The sequence below is a fragment of the Ziziphus jujuba genome, chromosome 11 (assembly GCF_031755915.1).
Source record: "Ziziphus jujuba cultivar Dongzao chromosome 11, ASM3175591v1".
Taxonomy (NCBI): Eukaryota; Viridiplantae; Streptophyta; class Magnoliopsida; order Rosales; family Rhamnaceae; genus Ziziphus; species Ziziphus jujuba.
The window spans coordinates 15,439,405-15,456,160 of record NC_083389.1 but is presented as its reverse complement, the minus strand read 5'-3'; the positions used below and the strand labels follow the sequence as shown (position 1 = coordinate 15,456,160).

General features: G+C 29.9%; 2 protein-coding genes across 4 annotated transcripts; one reads left to right on the top strand and one right to left on the bottom strand.

Annotated features, from left to right (window-relative positions):
• Positions 1 to 3,593: 3,593 nt before the first annotated feature.
• LOC107432652 (subtilisin-like protease SBT4.14) lies at positions 3,594 to 9,344 on the bottom strand. The gene is made up of 11 exons (XM_048465811.2): positions 9,126 to 9,344; positions 8,908 to 8,999; positions 8,667 to 8,764; positions 8,354 to 8,497; positions 8,117 to 8,222; positions 6,434 to 6,947; positions 6,161 to 6,258; positions 5,637 to 5,861; positions 5,388 to 5,496; positions 4,979 to 5,192; positions 3,594 to 4,229 (listed from the first exon to the last, which is right to left on the bottom strand). The coding sequence occupies exons 1-11, from the start codon at positions 9,249 to 9,251 to the stop codon at positions 3,691 to 3,693; spliced, it is 2,265 nt and encodes a 754-aa protein (XP_048321768.2). The 5' UTR covers positions 9,252 to 9,344; the 3' UTR covers positions 3,594 to 3,690.
• Positions 9,345 to 11,598: 2,254 nt separating this feature from the next.
• Positions 11,599 to 16,290, top strand: LOC107409165 (CRS2-associated factor 1, mitochondrial). Of its 3 annotated transcripts, XR_007238462.2 has the most exons (6): positions 11,599 to 12,257; positions 13,492 to 13,619; positions 14,242 to 14,467; positions 14,554 to 14,681; positions 15,383 to 15,853; positions 15,934 to 16,290. XR_007238462.2 is itself a non-coding variant. In XM_048465812.2 (5 exons), the coding sequence occupies exons 1-5, from the start codon at positions 11,624 to 11,626 to the stop codon at positions 15,557 to 15,559; spliced, it is 1,293 nt and encodes a 430-aa protein (XP_048321769.2). In that variant the 5' UTR covers positions 11,599 to 11,623; the 3' UTR covers positions 15,560 to 16,290. The 3 variants fall into 3 exon arrangements, 2 of the variants coding, with proteins under 2 accessions (XP_048321769.2, XP_060668835.1); XM_048465812.2 differs by having other exon boundaries at positions 15,383 to 16,290; XM_060812852.1 differs by lacking the exons at positions 15,383 to 15,853; positions 15,934 to 16,290 and adding an exon at positions 15,090 to 15,364.
• Positions 16,291 to 16,756: the final 466 nt, after the last annotated feature.

The window sequence follows — 16,756 nt, the reverse complement described above, 5'->3', positions numbered from 1 at the left end:
AATAGATAAGATTATACAATAAAATGAACTAAAGAATTAAATTTTTTATTTTAAAAAGTTAGGCATATAAAAATAAACATATGGTTTGAATATAAATTAAATATGAGCAATTCTAATAAAAAACTTTAGACTTGAAGTCTACTGCTTACTCATTTGATTTGATATAATACCTCCGAAAATTTGCTTTTAATAATAAGGAAAAGAGATCATAAGAGACAAAATAAAATAAATAACAAAAAAAAAAAAAAGAGAAACAAACAGAAATGAAACAAAATAAAGAAACGAAAAAGTTCTTTGCGAGATGTTATGGCCAAGAAATTCTTGGGTACATAATGTGCGCCAAGCTGGATAGTATTTTGATACAAATGATCAAAGTTTTAAATATGTGAAATTTTCATCAAAAAAATTTTTTTTTTTGAAAGATCGAAAAAAAAATTTAGATCTCAAATGAAAATAGATAGAATTTTTATAATATCAATCAAAAATTTTGAAATTTTGCTGAAATTTATTAAAGTTTCCCTAGAAATTTTATCAAAATATCCACATCAAATTTTTAATAATCTAGTTAAAAAATCTATAATATCTATCGAAATTTCAGTAAATTCTATATAAATTTTGGAAATATCTATGAAATTTTTTTATTAAAAAATTCATAAATATAATTGATGTTTAGCAAATTATTGATCAAATTAACTTTAGTGATAGTATTTTTTTTAAATTTTTGATTATTTTTCAAATATTTAATGATATAAATAAAATGGAGTAAATTAAATTGAATAATCTTGATAGGTTCTACTTATTGATAAAATATATGTATACCTGTTATATGTATATTTTATATAAGATGGATTCATTAGAATCACATAATTATAAGTTAATAGTTAATTATATAAGAATAAAAAATAACAATATAAAATAATAAGATGGAAATACAATATTATATAAAATTGATATTGATAGTATTTAAATTAATAATATTAAATAAATAAAAATAAAAAATGATAAAATATATTATACTAAACATTAAGAACAACTGCATTTAATACAAAATCTTTATAGTTGATATATTAATAATTACATGAAAAATTATCATAAAAATACATATCTTAATAATTATTTTTTACATTTCACATTTCACATCTAAAAATAAAAAAATAATAAAATATATTATACTAAACATCAAAGATAACTATATTTAATACAAAATATTTACAGTTGACATATTAATAATTACATGAAAAATTATCAAGGATATACATCTTTTAATAATTATTTTTTATATTTTACATCTCAAAATGAGACCAAGAAAAAGCCCAATAATTTTCAACCACTTAAGAATTTTATGATTATTAAGATGGCATTTATGAAATATAATGTAATTATAATAATTATTTCATCTTAATTAATAATTAATTTTTATCAAATATATACTTTATTTTGCATATTTTTATTTATGATTATCACAGCTTAATATAAATTAAATTGATTAAGAAAAATATAATATATATTCAATATTTTTATAATTTTAATAATTAATTTGATAATTGATTTATTAAATAAGATAATTCTAAAGTTTCAACAAAAAAAATTATTTTTTAAAGCAATCTTTTATCAATTTTCATATTTTTGTGAGTTTTTATCGATATTCGATATTTTTTAATATTTTTATGAAAATTTTCACATTTTGAACTTTTGATATTTTCATTGATATCAAAATTTTGAACATTGCAAATGGTCAATTATATTATCCCATGTGTGCATTAAATACATATTAATTTTTAATCCAAATCAGTCTTCTTTGATTTTTAACGTTGTTAAATTACTCTCCTTTATTTTTTATTCAATTTTCCTTCTTCCCCTATACTTTTCCTCATCCCATAAGAATTAATTAAAAGAAAAAAAAAAAGATCCCATAAAATAAGAATCAGAAAAAAGGATTTATCCAAAAAAAAAAAAAAAAAAAAGAGAGAAAAGAAAAAAAGAAAGAGAATGGATTTTTCACCGGATAGAGCCATGATCTTAAATAGCTTGACGTTGGCTAATATTAATCGGCCTTTGTACACTGCTCAAAGTTTATACAACACCTTCTAACAATGATGGGTACAAAAGAATTGAGAGAAACAAGAAGCAGATCATGATTCAAAAATGATTTTTGACTAAAGGAAATATGAAACTTTAGGGCTCAAAGCAATATTCACAAATTAATCTTAGGCTACGAAACTAGTATTGTGATAGGAAAATAAAGTTTATTAAAAAATTGGAAAAGGGCCACAAATCCATATGTCCTACGTTATTCAGAAATTGGAAAAGGGCTGCAAATCCATATGTCCTACGTTGTTTACCAAAGTAAAAAATTGTAATGAGGCTACAAATCTAGAAATGATTAGAATTAAGTAGGGATGTTAACAAACTAAGTTAAACCGAGTACAAGGATTTCAAAACTAGGCTTACATAATTTTAAAAGTGGTCAACTCATAAAATTTTGAAATAAACTACTCAACTAGTCAACTTGTAATAGATAAGTTGAACTTGTGCTTGTTATAATTCTATTTTATATTTTACCATTTAGTATTGTTTCAGTGTAACAATTTAGTGAGCATCCTTAAATTTTATGACCTTCATTTAGGAGTTATTCATGTTTTAGATTAATTTTACAACCTCAAACTAATAACAAAAACATTTGTGTCTATTACATTCTATTTTATATATTACTGTTTAGCACTGTCTCGGTTTGAAAATTTAGTCCGCATCCTCAAATTTTATGATCTTAATTCAAATTTTCAGTATTTTTTTTTTTTTGAATTCTTCTTTTTTCACCTAAAATTAAGAAAAACACAAATAGTTTTCCATATAAAATGAATAAATACTAACAAATATTAAATAAAAAAGTTGGCATAAAATCATAATATTTTAGGTCTATTAATTATGTAACAACACATAATATGCAACACCATAATATCATCAATAATATTTAACAACAATTCCAAGGTAGTTCAACAATGTTATACCATGTTATCCATGCGATACTAAAGACCAGTTTCGGTAGGATAGGTAAGTAAGCTGGTTCAATTTGTTGTTTAATCCTCTAAATCTTTAAATAAAAAAATTTATTAAAAAAAAAAACTAATTTGACATCTTAAAAATAATAAAATAAATATATAAAAGTCTGGTACCGATTATTTTTCAAATAATAGCTACATGTATTTTGTTTTTTCTTTTCATGTTAGTAATTGTTTTCCAAATAATATAACAAATTTAAAATTAATAATTATTGTCCGAGAAAGTGTTCATGGAAATTAATGTTATGTTTATCCCATAATGCAGAGTACTACTTAACTCTTGTTTTCTTTTCTTTTCTTTCTTGTTTTTTATTTTATTTTATTTTTTTTAATAGGGCATAGTACTTTTTCCACATTTGTATTATAAAAGTAGAAATATATTTCAAATTGCATGCACATATAGAGCAGCACAGGATGATATAAATTCTTGTATATATGTAGAAGATTAATTGTAATTTGTACATACGTCTGATGAGGTTGGTCTTCTATATACATTAATTTGTTTTCTTTTCCTTACATATATATATATATATATATATATAAATTTAATGCATTAATAATTCTAATATCCAACACTATAACATTATTATTATTATTATTATTATTATTATGATTATTATTATTATTATTATTATGCAGAAGGCATATAAACAACAATAGGACTCCTAACAGTACGTTGCAGACCCATCCATACCAAAGAGCCAGAAACCATCGTCAAACTCGGCATGGGCTTTGCCTTCACAATCACCTTGAAGCTCCTCTTCTGCAATTTCCGAGTGAATGACAGAACCGAGGGTTGAACAGTAATTTCAACTCCTGTAGGAGCTCTAACTGTGGCCTTGTAAACGGATACAGCAGCTCCAACATTGGTGACGGTTCGTCGGAAAACAGCAACAGTCGTCTGTCTGGTGGTTTTCAAGCTAAGCTGGAATGTGGGATAGTTGAGAGCGTCGTAACCGAGTCCCGGAACAATGGAGGAACAGTTTACGGATTTGGAACCGACCAGAGGATCCAGAGAACCTCCATAACCTTCATGGCATAGGAATTGAATGTACGACATCTCGTTGGCTTCGTAGACCAAGCCAGGGTTCACTGCTTTTCTTGGATTCACTAGGCCAGCACCGTAGCCAAACTCTCCTTCACTGTTCACCCTCCGGCTCATTGGTTTTGCTTTAAAATTGTTAAGTTGCGTAAATTCATGTTATATATATATATGCATGGATATAAAAGTTATCAAATGAGCCCTATTAAGTGTTGTGTATGATGTTATGGTGAATTAAATGTCTCCAGCTTAAAAATTATAGTTGTAGATTTGCAACTAAATATAACATGTCATATGTGCTTTTTGTGAGATGTGATTAATGAAACATTTAACCATAATATTTTGCTTCTTTGACAATTTTTTTTTTTTTTTTTGGGTACATATCATTTTGGTTGTATCTATTTTGAATTTTTTTTTTAATAATAAATGCAATCTGTATTTTAGAAAATTTTACTATAGCACTCTCTCATTTAATTTTTGTTTCAATTTAGCCCCTCATATTTAATTTTTGTTTTACTTTAGCCAATTTTACGAAGTCAAACTATTACTCAACACATGTGTTTGACTTAAATGACATTTTTAATTATATATACACACAAACAAACAATTTATTATTCTTTTTTTTTTAAAAAAAGTAATTATAATTTCATTTACAATATTTTGTATTCATAATTAAATAGCGTAAGAAATAATGGATAAATTAATAACTAAAGAAATTATGATTGATCATTGCAAATGGTTTCTTTTTTTTTTTTTTTTTTTTTTGGTATATTTGAATTTGTGAAAAAAAATTCAAAATAGGAGTTAAATCGATATTTATTTATTTATTTATTTTTTAATTATTGATTTGGTAGCTAGTGATAGAGAGACTATGTACCTGTGGTGATGATGGCAGACCTAATGGCAGCAGGAGACCAATTAGGGTGGAATGATTTAATGTAGGCAGCAATACCAGCAACATGTGGACAAGACATGGAAGTTCCAGACATGAGTGTAAATTTAGAGAATTGGGTGTCACCTGCCAACCCAGTCAGTGACTTCAAAAGAGTGTATGATGCCAATATGTTTACTCCAGGTGCTGCAATGTCAGGCTGCATTCAAAGCCCACATCAAAAAACTACCTATCTTCAATAATCATCACCTCATGTACATGTATATACATATATCCTAATTAATTTTTTTTATCAATATTTTTGGCGAATTATTCTACATATATATTGAAATAGTCTAATCCAACAATTGGATAAAATATGAGAATATTTAAAGTCAGTAATTTATTTGTATACCTTAAGTAGGCGTTGTGATCCTGGGTTTGGACCCCGGGATGAAAACGAAGCAACAAATGGAGCTCTTGCTTGTACATCATGAGACTTGTATATCACAGCTGATGCTGATCTGAAGCAATATCAAACAAATTATGAAGCTGGTTTGTTTAATTTTATGTTGGAAAAAATATATATATACATATATATATTATCAAACACATATTTGATAAATTTGGTCGAGATTGATATTGTTTGCATGGTTTAATTTACCTGGTGGAATGTATATATTTATCAATGGTATCGGCAATGGTGGAATTGACTATGGTTCCTGGAGCCATGAAAATTTGAGCAGCATCAAGAAATTGTTCAGATTCAACGATTATGCCAGCCCCTCCTATTCTTTTAACCACTGAATCAATTCCCCATGTTGAAAGCTGGCAGAGAACAAGCTTCCCTTTTACCTTCTTAGGGTCTAATGAGTCCTGAACACAATACCTGTTTATAAGGTTAATTTACATATATATATATATATATATATATATTTCCTTCTTGTCAGATTTCTTACATATTATTGATATATATATAGATATAGATATAGTCCTGCTATAGTAGACAATGCCTTGCTTATATTGAGCATTTAATGTTCATAATTCATCAAATATATATATATATATATATATAATTCATAAGATATATTAACTGAATTAGATCTAATTAGGTGTCAAATGCCAATTATAGCAAAATGCTATATTTATATAGACATACCAAGCACAATTATATATTTATATATTTACCTAGCAGTTTCTTTGCTCCCGGAGCTGGAGGGTATATCAGCTCCATTAACAAGAGGGTACAAATTTTGTTTCGGATCGAACGTGTTTACTCCAACACCCTGCATATTACACATACAAAATCAGGAAGATCAGGCACATATAAAGCCTGACAACTATTAATATTGTACAACAAGTTACTTATAAATATCAAACACTAGATAGTTGTTTAGTAGGGTCTGCATACTTAATTAGTATATATACCAAATTGTATGTGAGTTTATTTGTGATACTTACCGTGATATTTAGTCCACTGCCCAACGTGACTGTGCTCTTAAAAGCTCTATCAATGCCACTAGCCGCCACAGTCACCAACCAAGGTGCATAATTAGCAACACCCCCCAAACTAGGTCCATCATTCCCAGCGGAAGCCAAGGTGATGATACCCCTCTTCAAGGCATGAAATGCACCCACAGCAATGGGGTCGGTCGTAAACTCTGACGATCCCCCACCAATTGAAATGGATATCACATCAACACCGTCGTGTATGGCGGCGTCGTAAGCGGCGAGAATGTCCATGTCAGAGCATCCACTTCTTTCCCAACACACTTTGTACATGGCTATCCTTGCAGAGGGCACTGCCCCACGTGAAGTCCCTTTGGCAAGGCCAAAGAGGCTGGCGTTTGGGACAAGGTTTCCTGCAAGGGTTGATGAAGTGTGAGTTCCATGGCCGTCCGTATCCAAAGGAGATAAGACATCATTTGGATCTGGAATCCCATCTAGCTTGAAGTACTTTGCTCCGATAAGCTTGCTACCATATTCAAGATGAAGCCTAGGTTAGATTCTGGTAACAGGAAGGAGACCAAGAATTTTTATGTAGTTAATTTTTTTGGTGTACTAAGCAACTCTTAGTTAGGTGTTCATATATAGTTATACTATTTTTTTTTTTTTTTGGTGTTTTTCATTTTCTATTAATGTTGGTAGAATAAAGTTTTTTTTTTTTTTTTAAACTAATGCTGTTTTTGAATTTTTAATCATTTAATTTCTTGATCAAGATTGGAGGCTCAGTAATCAATATACATTTGCAATAACGCTGAGTCGGAATTATTTCATCAATTAGTATTGTGTTTTACTAATTCAAATTTAGTTTTTTTTTTTTTTTTCCTCAGAAATTCAAATTTAGTTTCTTTCAACTATTAATATACTTTTCACGTTATAAGTTACTAAACAAAACTGATACTAGCATTGCTCATAACCAGATTTAATATTATCTGGAGAGGAGCATATTTAGAATTTTTTTTTTTTTTTATCTTTGTAAAATTTATGGTTAAAAAGAAGAAATTAACACTTTTGATGTGGATTTTAATAGCTAGCATTTAAGAATTTATTATTCTTTTTTTTTTATGAAAAAATGACTTGACTGTTATCAGAAAAACATGCCAATGTTTTCGATGTGATTTAGAAGCATGGACATTACCAAGTATATTGAAAATGACCTTAAAGAAAAATTGAAATTTTCTTGTTATATTGGGAAAGGGAATTTAATTATATGGCAATCCTGGTGATTCATGAATAAAATTAACAGAATAGGACATATTATGATGGGCATTTATGTGGAGTATAATCATTAGCATATTATTAGTTTGCAAAAAGATCTAAAGAAATCCTAATTCATCAATAAATTATTCCATTTAAAACCATACAGAAAGCATCCACTTGGGTGCCTTTCTATTTCTGAAAAAGTATATATATTTAATTCATTTGCCTGTAACATTAGATGGTACCATCCATACATTAAAAACGAAAATAGACCTATTCAAACATTGAAATTTGAAATTAACTTAAAAATTGATTTATGTGTTTTCCAAAATTAATATTGAAAATTAGTAAATATATTCTGAAAAATGGTGTTATATATAGTCAGCTCAGTTGTAAGAATTTTGTTTGTTTGGTTAAAATATATGGAAGATTATTACTCACTTGTTACATCCTGAGAAATTAGCAAAGGGACCACAACTTCCTTTCCATTTTGCTGGTGGAGGCCCAAACCCATCATCCTTAAAACTGTCGGAGTCTGGAGTGATTCCTGGGAAACAAACAAACCAAAATGTGTATATATACTTTCCCAGAAAACTAACTAAAATTAAGGAAAACAACAAAGTTAATTATTTCATATATATGTGTATATATATAACAAGAACTTGAAACAGAATTAACCTGTATCAAAAAGAGCCACAACAATATTACTTTCAGTCTGCAAATTTCTTCTAGCTGTTAGAGGCAAACCAATGAAATCCCATGATCTTGTTGTATGAAGCTTGTGATATTTATTCGGAATTACAGACAACACTTGCTCCATTCCTATTTATATACATATATATATATATATATATTCACAACAAATTAACAAAGGCAACTTATTTAATTAATTTTTCAGCAAAAAACAAAAAAGAACTTATTTAATTAATTGTAATAATCCATATATACACCAACAGAAAATTAAATAAAAGATTTATATAGGTATACTTGCCCGATAAATTATTGGCTTCATCAGAAGAAAGCTTTGCAGCAAAAGCATTGAAGCTCTTTGTGTAGCTGTGGACCATGGACTCCTTAGCTTCAACATAGCTACACAGCAACATCATCACATCATGAACAAATCACAGACCATATATAGAGGATGCCTTATATATTAATCGGTTATAGGTGCGTATTAACGCTAATATGTTGATCTTAGACCTTCCAAAATCCTGTATAACACCATTACTAACCTTCCTTTGATGGAGGAGAGGAGATTCAAGTGAGTCTGAGCCGCAGAGTTTTCATTCACCGGATTATCTCCCAAGAACACAATGTAAAAATTCTGCGCACATTAAAATTTTCGTAAATAATTAATCATGGAATATCTAAGTAATGGTGAGGTAGAGATTTAGAACAAAAAAATTATTTGCATAATGCAATGTGTATTATCTCCCAATATATAATATACCTTTTGTTGATCATATGATCCTTTTATACAAGTAGGGCACATCATGATGCTGAGTAGAAGAAGAAGAAGCCAATTGGGAAGAGGATGAGGAAGGATCATAAGGAAAGCAGCTTTCTTGCTCCTCATGGTGTCAATTGGCAAGGGGAAAAAAAATAAGTGATAAATGACAACTTCCTTATGCTTTGTATTAAGCTTTTCCTTACTGTATTAATAGTAATGATGAGCAATATAGATTGGTTTCAACCAAAAAAAAACATTTTAAAAAAATTTTAAAAAAAAAAAAAAGAAAAAGAGCAACCATTTTATAACAACAAGTTGACAAATTAAGCTAATTTTGTCGAGGTTATTTTTGGTTTGGGAAACCTTAAAAGAAAGACAACAGATTTTCTGGTTATTTTGTTTGCTCATGTCAATGTCATACATGGCCTAAAAAGATTGCTTCTATGAAGAAACTTGCTCAAAATATAAATAAATCAGATCTCTCTCTGTATTTCTAATTTACTTGGAGTTGGTCCATTTTAATTTTTTGATTTATGGCAATATATTGCAATATATGCCCTATCATGGGTCACGATAAACTTTTTTAATTTATCATAATTAATTAATGAAATATACTTTTCTCAAACAGGAAAATAAATTGACCTTATTGTAGGTATTTTGCATCGTCAAAATAGTTGCTATCTTAAATATCTTTTGTTATTTTATTAAATTGGTTAAGATCATTTAGGTACCACATATATGGTGGTGGCAGCTAATTCTTATGTGATCTAATAAAACACAGTATTGGCTTATAATTATAGACAAATTAATATGAGTATAAATATGTGTCTTTAATTTTAAGTGTGGATTAGTATTTAAATAATGAAGAAAATTAAAAATCTTAAAAAAAGAACGTTTTATTATGATCTAGAATCGGAAGTTATGATAATTGTCAAATCCAGATGAGTTTGCTTTAAAAAACAAAGAGGTCATAGACCAAGTTGGGCTTTTCTTTTATATCTTGTATTCTAATTCAAGCAAAACGAAGCTTTCAATATTTAATTTCCAAAAGAAGCTTTCAATATTTATCCATTTGTGTAAATTAATGAGGAAAGCAAACCGTGAAGCTTCTCAACAACAATTGTTTAAATTTACCCAAAAAAACAACAATTGTTTAAACATTTACCAACAAAAGCAATAATTGTTTAACTAGTCAAATTACTTTGCTTATCTTCTTAAAAGATTTTATCCGAAGCCTCGATTGAACAGAATTAAATTATTAGAACATTACTTTTAAAAATAAGCATTTATATATAAAATTTGGTTCAATTTTTTTAATTTTTTTATGGACTTGGGCTTTTGATTTCTTTTAAGCCTGATCCAATACTCTACCCGCTAGGCCCCGATGGCCATCCTCGTACGTTCCAACCCAAAATTATACTATACATTTTTTTTTTTCGGTGAACAAAATTATACAAAACTATATTATACACTTTCGTTTTTATCAAAAAATTATATTATACACTTATAATCATATATATTCACCAAGTGCATCAAAACAATTTACCCAGGAAAATATATATATATATATATGGTAACACATGTTGACTCAGCTGTTAAGTAAGTTATATTTAGAATTGGTAAATCACGGTTCAAAATATGTTTTTTTTTTTTTTTTTTTGGATGAACATTATTATATTATATATTTATAATAATATATATTCAACAAGGTGCATCAAAACAATTTACCCAATATGTATATGTTAATGCATGTTGACTAGCTGTTAAGTAACTCATATTTACAATTGGTAAATCAGATTCAAAATACGAAGTGAAGGGAAGAAATTGTTGTTATAATAATAATAATAATAAGTAAATGTTAAGGTAGTCTGTCTTGTTAGATTTTATAATCAAATAGCTAAAGGCATGATTTCAGTAAATAGATAAAATAATAAAAAAACCTTTAAAGTCGAATAATTATATAAATTAATAATTGATTAATTATATAAAATTATTTAACATTAAAAAATAATCATCGTATATATAAGGAAGTCGTTACTTGACAACTTATATTTTATATAAATTCTATTTCTTTTTCAAAATATATCTATAAAATCATTTACTTTGTATATAAACTGTAATAATTTTTATTTTTTGCAATTCCACCGCAATTTTTTTTTTTTTTTTGATGAAATGCCACCACATTTTATATATTCTTTTTTTTTTTTTTTGGTGAAAATTATTAACTAGATCATGATCACTATTATGTATGCGTAAAAAATAATAATGCATGTACCCAAAAAAAAAAAGTTTAAAAAGCAGTAATAATAATAATAACATCCATTTAAAGTTGATAAATTATTTATTATTTATTAGTTTATAGAAGTTTTTGTATTAAAAAAAGTTTATAGCTTTATTTTTTTTTTGAAGTAAAAAAATAAATAAATAAATAAATAAAAGAAAAGAATTAAACGGTATGTCGTTTAAGCCTGTATGGTGTGGTAGTGTAACTTGTGAGAATGATTCTAATTCTACCATTTTCCGACACTGCAACTGCAGCCGAGGACAAAAACCCTTTTGAACACCTAAAACCCTTCATGTTCGTCGCGAAGCTCTCCCGCCAAAAACAAGCTCCACTCGCGCTTGCTCTCAAACTCTCCACGCGCCGCCTCTCCTCCAGACTCCATGACCACTACTCCTTCAAACCCCCACCGTCCCTCTCTCCGAGCCCCCAAAACCAAAGCCTCGACGGCAAAAACCCTAGCTCCACCAATCTCATGAAAAAGAACAAACCCCGTTACTGCCCACCGTCGTCGCTCGACCGGACGGGCTTGAAGCCCATACGTTCAACCCTGCCGTTCGATTTCAGGTACAGTTACACGGAGACCAGCCCTTCGGTTAGGCCCATCGGGCTGAGGGAGCCCAAGTACTCGCCTTTCGGACCTGGCCGGCTCGACCGGGAATGGACCGGGGTTTCTGCTCCGGCCGTGGACCGCAAGGTCAGATCCGTGGAGGTAGTGGAGGATCCCAAGTTGGACGAGAAGAGGAAGGCAATGAGAGAGAGTATTCTGGGAGAACCACTCACTGAGGCTGAGCGCAAGATTCTTGTTGAAAGGTGTCAAAGGAACAAAACCAAGAGGCAAATCAATCTGGGTATTGAGCCTTTTCTTGCATTGTTTTATTTGTTTTTGAATCTTGGTACTTGAATATTTCCTTTTTTCTGTATTTGTTCTAGAATTGGGTATATTTTTTTTCTTGCAATTTAATTCGAAATTGAGATTTTGGAGCTTGGGTTGTGTATGAAAAATTGCTTATTTATTTGTTTTTTGTTTAATTATGTTGGTCAAGAGCTTTCAGTTATGATAACTGTGTAAGTAAGATACAGAAATTTGCAGCATTTTTTGCATTTCATATTTTTCAATTAATTGCATATCAAATACTAGGTTCGCCTTGTCTAGTTTCCATTTAGTTCCAACTTAATCAATTCAAAATTTGTCATATAGTGGGAAAGTTTTTGTGGATGAGGATAAAAGAAAGCATATATTAATTCACAAATGAATTAAGGTGGCCAAAAAACAGTTTTATTCCATTCTATGCAACTAAAATCAATACTCCTTGGTTTTCATGGTTAGCCTTGGAGCTCATCATACATCATTGTTTTAAATATTGAAGTTATTTCTATAAGTTCTCATGTTAGATTGTGTGTTTTCTCCTGTATTTGTACTGAAATGTTGTTTCTTATAGATGCAAAGAATATATATAGTTTCTATTAATCGTCCAATTACATCTATAGAAATATGTTTGTCAATCGTGTATCAAATCTTGCAAGAAACTCTGTAAGAATTTTTTATGAAAGAAATAGAGAATTGAAAAGTGGAAGTTCTGTTCGAACACTATCCTATTCTGTCATTGTTGATATCGGGGTGTCATTAAAGCCCCTAGACAAAAGCTTGGCTTCTTAGTGAGTAATAACCATCTAATAAGCAAATTGATATGGATGTTTTGTTTGCTATATAGAGAAGTTGAAATAATTTTATAAGGAAGTTATAGCATATTATGTTATGACTTACGAACTGCATTTATTTTTATGAGATTAGCCATTTAGGATGTAGACTGCCTTGCTGTTTTGAAACGCTCATTTTGTTTGGGGAAAATGGTGATATTATCCTGCTTTACTCTTGTAACTTGTTTCGCAAACAAGTGTAAATCTAATGGAAGAGAAAAACTCTTTTCAATATGTTTAAACTAAGAAGGCATTTCTGACCCAAAACTGAATTTAACCGGGGAGGGGATACTAATATGTTACCTCTAAATTTTATTTATTTTTTTTCTCGTTGATTTTACTATTCTTTAGTCTAAATTTTAGCAATGGTGTCTTTTCTTGTAGGAAGAGATGGTTTAACTCACAATATGCTGAATGATATTCATAATCATTGGAAACATGCTGAAGCAGTGAGGATAAAATGTCTAGGTGTTTGCACTGTTGACATGAAAAATGTGTGCACACAACTTGAGGTAATGTTTGAAAATTGGAAATAGCTGCAACTTCAGCATGTAGCATCCTGTCTTGAAAGAGCTTTCTTCTATCTCTTATTTTCCCTGCCTCTCTTCTTTGCATTGCAAGTCTTCTGTACTAGAGGGTAATTGAATTAACTGCTTATGCATGTTAGTATACTCAACAACCTTTTCATGGTTAGCACAATCCTAGTTTGTTAGAACGTGGATACAAAAACACAGTCATGTTGAGTTTGCTAAACAGTTTGTATTGTAGGTAATGCCCAGTTTCATCATGTCATAGAGCATCAAGGTCCTTGGTTTTTGCTCTTTCTCCCTCCCTTCTTCCTTCCTCCTCCCCATTTGCAACCTTATCATCAATTATTGCTGTCTTTTTCCCTCCCCCCCCCACCTTTCGTTGGGTGCAAAATATGTGTTGTATCCAATAAACATAATTCAAATCAAAACTCTAATGAAACCATCATGTTCCTTAATGCGCGTGACATATGAATGCATAATCATATAAGTATATACACATTATTTTCTTTACACTATGTTCTTAATTATATATATGCAAATGGTCCCCAAATTCTTGTGTCTCTTGGAGGAAATTTCTAATGCAAATTTTGTATGTTTATTGCAGGATAAAACATTTGGAAAAATTATGCACAGACAATGTGGCCTACTTATATTGTACAGAGGCAGGAATTATAGTCCCAAAAAACGGCCTTTTATTCCATTAATGCTGTGGAGACCCCATGAACCCATATATCCAAGACTAATCAAAACTACAATTGATGGCCTGAGCATAGAGGAAACAAAGGAAATGAGAAAGAGAGGATTATCTGTCCCTGTTTTGACAAAATTAGGTATATTTTGCTATTAACTGTGGTTCTCGATGGTTGGTTTATTAGTGTATGTTGTCTGATTATTAACAAACAAGTTGTAACTGCAGCCAAGAATGGTTATTACGGTAGTCTGGTACCCATGGTCAGAGATGCATTTATCTCCTCTGAACTGGTTCGGATTGATTGCCAGGGTCTTGAGAGGAGTGATTACAAAAAAATAGGCTGCAAACTGAGGGTAAATTCTATTCTTTATTTTAATGTTCTTTATGGATAGTTTTATGATGTATATTAGAAAATAGGTATTCTGCAACTTCTTTGTTTCAAATCCTCATGAGGAGGTCTCATATAAGGTCTCATATAATAATTCTTGCTGGAAATTGTAAGGATTAGGATGAAACTAGGTGGATAAACACTCTTTGTTATAGAGTGCATCGAGTTAAATTTACACAAAATTGTCACTAGTGCAGAATTATATAATGCCGGCATCAAACTATTTTTCTTTTCTTGTAGGACCATGTTTTTTTTCTTTTATATATAATTGCATCATTTATTCTGTACTGTACCAAATTAGAAAAGGTGATAAAATTTAATAGTTAAATAGTATGTTTGTTATTTTAACAGTATGTCTTGAATTTCTATCCAGTAATCCCTATACAATTGTCTTGATCCCCACTTCGAGTTGGATCTGGATATTTTTTAACAACCCCATTTGTTATTGTATTCACCTTTTGATAGAGTGATGGTAAGCTTCCTCCAACCTTCTGATCCATAGATGTAGCCAAAAGCTTAGCCGTTGAAATTGATTTATGTTGTTTAATTTGTTCTTGCTTTCTTTCAATTTAAACCCTAATCGAAAAGTCTTTGAATATTATAGACAACAGGTAACTTTATGCTCTCTTTCGTTTCTCATTTCTGAAATTATTCTTATTGATATAGGATATGGTGCCTTGCGTCCTAGTAACTTTTGAGAAAGAGCAGATTGTGGTTTGGAGGGGAAAGGACTATAAGCCTCCAGAGAATGGATACTTCCTTGCTGATCGGGAACCATTTGATGACCCTGAAGCTTTTGTGTTCTCTTATGAAAAAAGACATGATAAAACAGCCAATGATTAGTAGTTCCTTATAAAGTTATTCTGCTACAAAATTACTAATACCAACTCGGATGTTATTTGTTGGAGTTGATCAAGATTGCAAATGCAGCAAACTGATATGGGTATTCCTCTTCATCCTTGAAGAAGAAAATTGATGTCTCTGTCTATGAATTGCATGCTATGTTTGTACACCAGCCAGCCTTCATGCTCACGGCTCATTGGCTTTGGGACAAGAAAAGGAGAAGCAGAGAAGGAAAGAATCAATGTGAAAGATTGTGAAAGAAAGAAGGAAGAGTATCAAAATTAGATTACAAAGGTAGGTCAATTATTGTATACATTATTTTGATGGGGATTGTGAAGATGTATACTTACCAATTTCTTTACCTTTTGTTAAAGGAATGTGGACATAATTATTTTGATCCCATTGAGGGGGGGAGGAAAAAAAAAAGAGCAGATTGCTCAAAGTGGCTGCAAATACAAGTTCCAAGCATTGCTCCTTTTTCTTTGAGTATTTTAGCAGGATTAGATTACAAAGGTAGGTCAATTATTGTATACATTATTTTGTTGGGGATTGTGAAGATGGATACTCCCCAATTTCTCTACCTTTTTTTTTGTTTTTTAGCCGAAACCCAATTTCTCTGCCTTTTGTTAAAGGAATGTGGACATGATTATTTTAATCCCATTGAGGAGGGGAAAAAAATAATAATAATAATAATAATTGCTCAGAGTGGCTGCAAATAAAAGTTCCAAGCATTGCTCCTTTGAGTATTTTAGCAGGGTGTTTGTTGTGGATCTTTGGGTCCTACTGCCCAATCCCCACAAAAAGCATGTTTGATTTTTTCTTCTTTTCCACTTTTTGCCATAAGGGTGGAATTTTATATTTATTTTTTGGGCAAATGAGAATTTATCTTTTTTTATGCAGGGTAATTTGGGCAAATTGTTGATAAGCAAAGCATATAAAAAGCATCTTATATGCATAAAAGTAGATTTATTAAATTGATTGGACAGTTAAAAACTTTTAACATTGTTTGCAATTTATTCAAGACCAATATACATTAGTTTGCATCTGATCAAAGCCTTGGTAAAAATTTTGTCAAATGTGAAAAAAAAAAAAAAAAAAAAAGAAGCAAGTAAAGTGTTTAATGTTAATGTAAGATTCAGATCACTTTGCCTTGGTAAAAATCTTGCCAAATGTGAAAAAAAAAAAAAGCAAGTAAAG